General features: G+C 46.0%; 1 protein-coding gene across 2 annotated transcripts in view; it reads right to left on the minus strand.

Moving 5' to 3' along the window:
- The window catches only part of LOC131880050 (calmodulin-A-like), a 30022-nt gene that overhangs the window by 1709 nt on the left and 27042 nt on the right, over positions 1-1271 (minus strand). Inside the window, exons 1-3 of one of the 2 annotated variants that reach the window (XM_059226548.1) lie at positions 1169-1271; positions 771-1001; positions 1-209 (exon numbers count right to left, since the gene is read on the minus strand). In XM_059226548.1, the coding sequence (XP_059082531.1) occupies positions 75-209; positions 771-1001; positions 1169-1195 (393 nt within the window). In that variant the 5' untranslated portion in view covers positions 1196-1271 and the 3' untranslated portion in view covers positions 1-74. The remainder of the gene's footprint in view (positions 210-770; positions 1002-1168) is intronic. The other variant, XM_059226547.1, reaches the window with a different exon arrangement.

Below are 1271 nucleotides of genomic sequence, written 5' to 3' on the forward strand. Positions count from 1 at the left end.
AGAGATGACGCCGCTCGAAGCTCGGATTAAAGCTGGTGTGAGCGCGTTTAGGGGGGGGGGATGATGATATGCCTCTAGGCAGCCCCTTTGTGGCTCATCATGGTGGCAAATTCCTCATAGCACACCTTGCCATCGCCATCCAGATCGGCTTCACGGATCATCTCGTCAATTTCCTCTTGGGTGAGATTCTCGCCCAGGGTTTGCATCACCTGAAATGAGGATATCTGTACATGAACCAGTTTCCGCGAGCCAGGTGCTACTAGAGTTTCACAAAGGACTTTAAACAATGGATGTATTGCCCTCTCTCTTTCTCTCTCGTTTATGAAACTAACTTTCAAAACGTCTTCTAGAAACTAATCCGATTAAGAGATCTGCCTCCTATCCCGCTTCAACACATTTTTGAACGTCTCAACTCGTTAAGCCGTCTTCACAGGGATTAAGAAATTGCCGAATTTAGACCTTGTCACGTGACTTTTTTTTGCCTTACTAAATCACTTACAAGCTGAAAGAGTGTGCGAATCAACCAAGCCAGTTGAAGGCAATTTAAAATGAACTTTTCTTCAAAGGCCGTTAACCTTTTCGATTTGGCCACAACCCTTTCTTTCAAAGTTTCTTTTGAGACAGAGCTTAGGGCGTGCCGAGGTTCTTGAGAAGAAACTTGAGAAATTTAGCTAGACCTCATTCCATGCGGTTACCTACTGTGCGTGTACTATAGTTGGTCACAAGTTCTCTGAATATGGTTTCGTGAAAGTCTTGTAATCATCACATACCTGTCCGAGCTCCTCGGCCGAGATGTAACCGTCACCATCTCGGTCAAAGACTCTAAAGGCCTCCTTGATGTCGTTGCTGCTTTCGTTCTCTTTGACCTTCTTGGACATCATGGTGAGGAACTCTTCGAACTCGATGGATCCATTCCCGTCCACGTCGACCTCATTGATCATGTCCTGCAACTCTGCTTCCGTGGGGTTTTGGCCCAAGGATCTCATCACGGTGGCCAGTTCCTGGAGAGAAATGAAGGTATTTTTACCCAGACACGAACTTTTCCTCCTCCCCGATCCAATTAGTTGAAAGCCAAATTCTCCGATTGAAAAGGCGATGCGAACGCCTCCTCGTGTGTTTTGAGGATTGAAGGAAAAAGAGTCTATCCCTGCCTTTGATCTCTTTTTACCAATCCGTTCACGAAAGCCGCGACCATTTATTTGCCGTGTAGTTCTCTCCTTCAATTTTGGGTCCGCTCCCACCGATTTCGTTCTCAGCTTTCTACTTTTGAA

Source organism: Tigriopus californicus, chromosome 5, assembly GCF_007210705.1.
Source record: "Tigriopus californicus strain San Diego chromosome 5, Tcal_SD_v2.1, whole genome shotgun sequence".
Lineage (NCBI taxonomy): Eukaryota > Metazoa > Arthropoda > Copepoda > Harpacticoida > Harpacticidae > Tigriopus > Tigriopus californicus.